Raw genomic sequence first — 1,456 nt, forward strand, 5'->3', positions numbered from 1 at the left:
TTTGAAGAAATATGATGTTGAGATTGTTACAAAGGAAGGGAAGCAGACGATTGAGATTCCGGATGAGGTAATCACTGATTCAACGCCGTTATGGGAGGATTTTGTAGTAGGAAAGATTTTGGATCTAGCTCCTCATGTTGCTAAGGTCCATATGGTGTTAAAGAAGATATGGAAGTATGGAGATTTGGATGCTAAGATTGAGGTCTATGAAGTTAACTCTACTACAATGAGATTCAAGATTTCGGATCGGAAGGCTCGGGAGAAGATTCTAAAAACGGGGTATGTGGAATAGAGTTGGAGTTCCGATGGTTGTAACGAAGTGGTCACCTAAAGCTGAGGAGGAGGAACAAGAGGAAGAGGATATACCGATGTGGATTCATATCACAAAGGTCCCTCTACATATGTTCTCTTGGGAAGGTCTCAGTCTCATTGCTAGTCCAGTGGGATTTCCGGTTAAGCTTCATCCGAAAACGCTAGCTTGCTCAAGTTTTGAGGTAGTAACGGTCTTTGTGAAAGTTGATGTCTCGAGAACATTACCGAAGGAAATGAATTTTGCGAAGAATGGTAAGGAGTTTACTGTGGAATTCTATTACCCATGGCTTCCTTCTAGATGTACTTGCTGTAATAAATGGGGGCATAATGAGAAGGTGTGTGCTTTGAAGAAAAAAGGCAAAGATAAGGAGTCTGTTTCTGGTTCAGCAAGTGGGCGCAAACATGGTATTACTGCTAGGGAGAAGAGTAATGAGTCAAAGGGGGGTGACTTGAAAGATTCTTCTGCTTCTAAAGAAAAGATGGTAGAATCAGCCATTAAAGAAGGTGAAGGAAAATCTGTGGGAGAAGCGGAATGGTCTGAGGTCTCTCCAGGGAAGATTGGTAGATCGCAAATGAATACTCCTACTAGAGTGGATGCAGAAATACATATCTCAGCATCTAAATTCTCAACTTTAAGTGTGAGTGCAGAAGAGGAGGGTGAAATAGTAGAGGAAGCTCAGGATTATGATATTGAGGATGTAGATGATTTGGATATGGAAGAGAATATGGAGGAGATGGTTGAGTTGATTGAAGATAGTAAGTTGGAGCGTAGTAAAAGCAAAGAGAAACCGGTTCAGCAAAGAGGAAGGAAGAAAAGTCAGAAGGCCAAAGCTCAGGATGCAAATCCAAAGAGTAAAATGTCTTCTCGACGAAAAAACTAATATGGCGGGGTTCTTTCGGAATGTGCGCGGATTGAATAAGTTGTTGAAGCATTCCACTATTAAATATTGGGTCAGAAGTAATTCTATGGAGTTTTGTTGTGTTTTGGAAACAAGAGTAAAGGAGGGTAAGGCAGTGAGGATTTTGGATTCTGTATTTAGGGGATGGTCGGCTATGACAAACTATGAGCATAGTCAAGGAGGAAGGATCTGGTTGGTTTGGAAAGAGACGGTCTGTATGACGCCGGTTTTCAAGTCTGATCAGT

The 1,456-nt window shown here is 41.6% G+C and overlaps 1 protein-coding gene across 1 annotated transcript; it reads left to right on the forward strand.

The window, feature by feature from the left end:
• Positions 1-305: 305 nt before the first annotated feature.
• LOC108831544 (uncharacterized) lies at positions 306-1,193 on the forward strand. Its single transcript, XM_018605073.1, has one exon. It carries the CDS (start codon positions 306-308, stop codon positions 1,191-1,193), a length of 888 nt encoding a protein of 295 aa, XP_018460575.1.
• Positions 1,194-1,456: the final 263 nt, after the last annotated feature.

The sequence above is a fragment of the Raphanus sativus genome, chromosome 4 (assembly GCF_000801105.2).
Source record: "Raphanus sativus cultivar WK10039 chromosome 4, ASM80110v3, whole genome shotgun sequence".
In the NCBI taxonomy this organism is placed as follows: domain Eukaryota; kingdom Viridiplantae; phylum Streptophyta; class Magnoliopsida; order Brassicales; family Brassicaceae; genus Raphanus; species Raphanus sativus.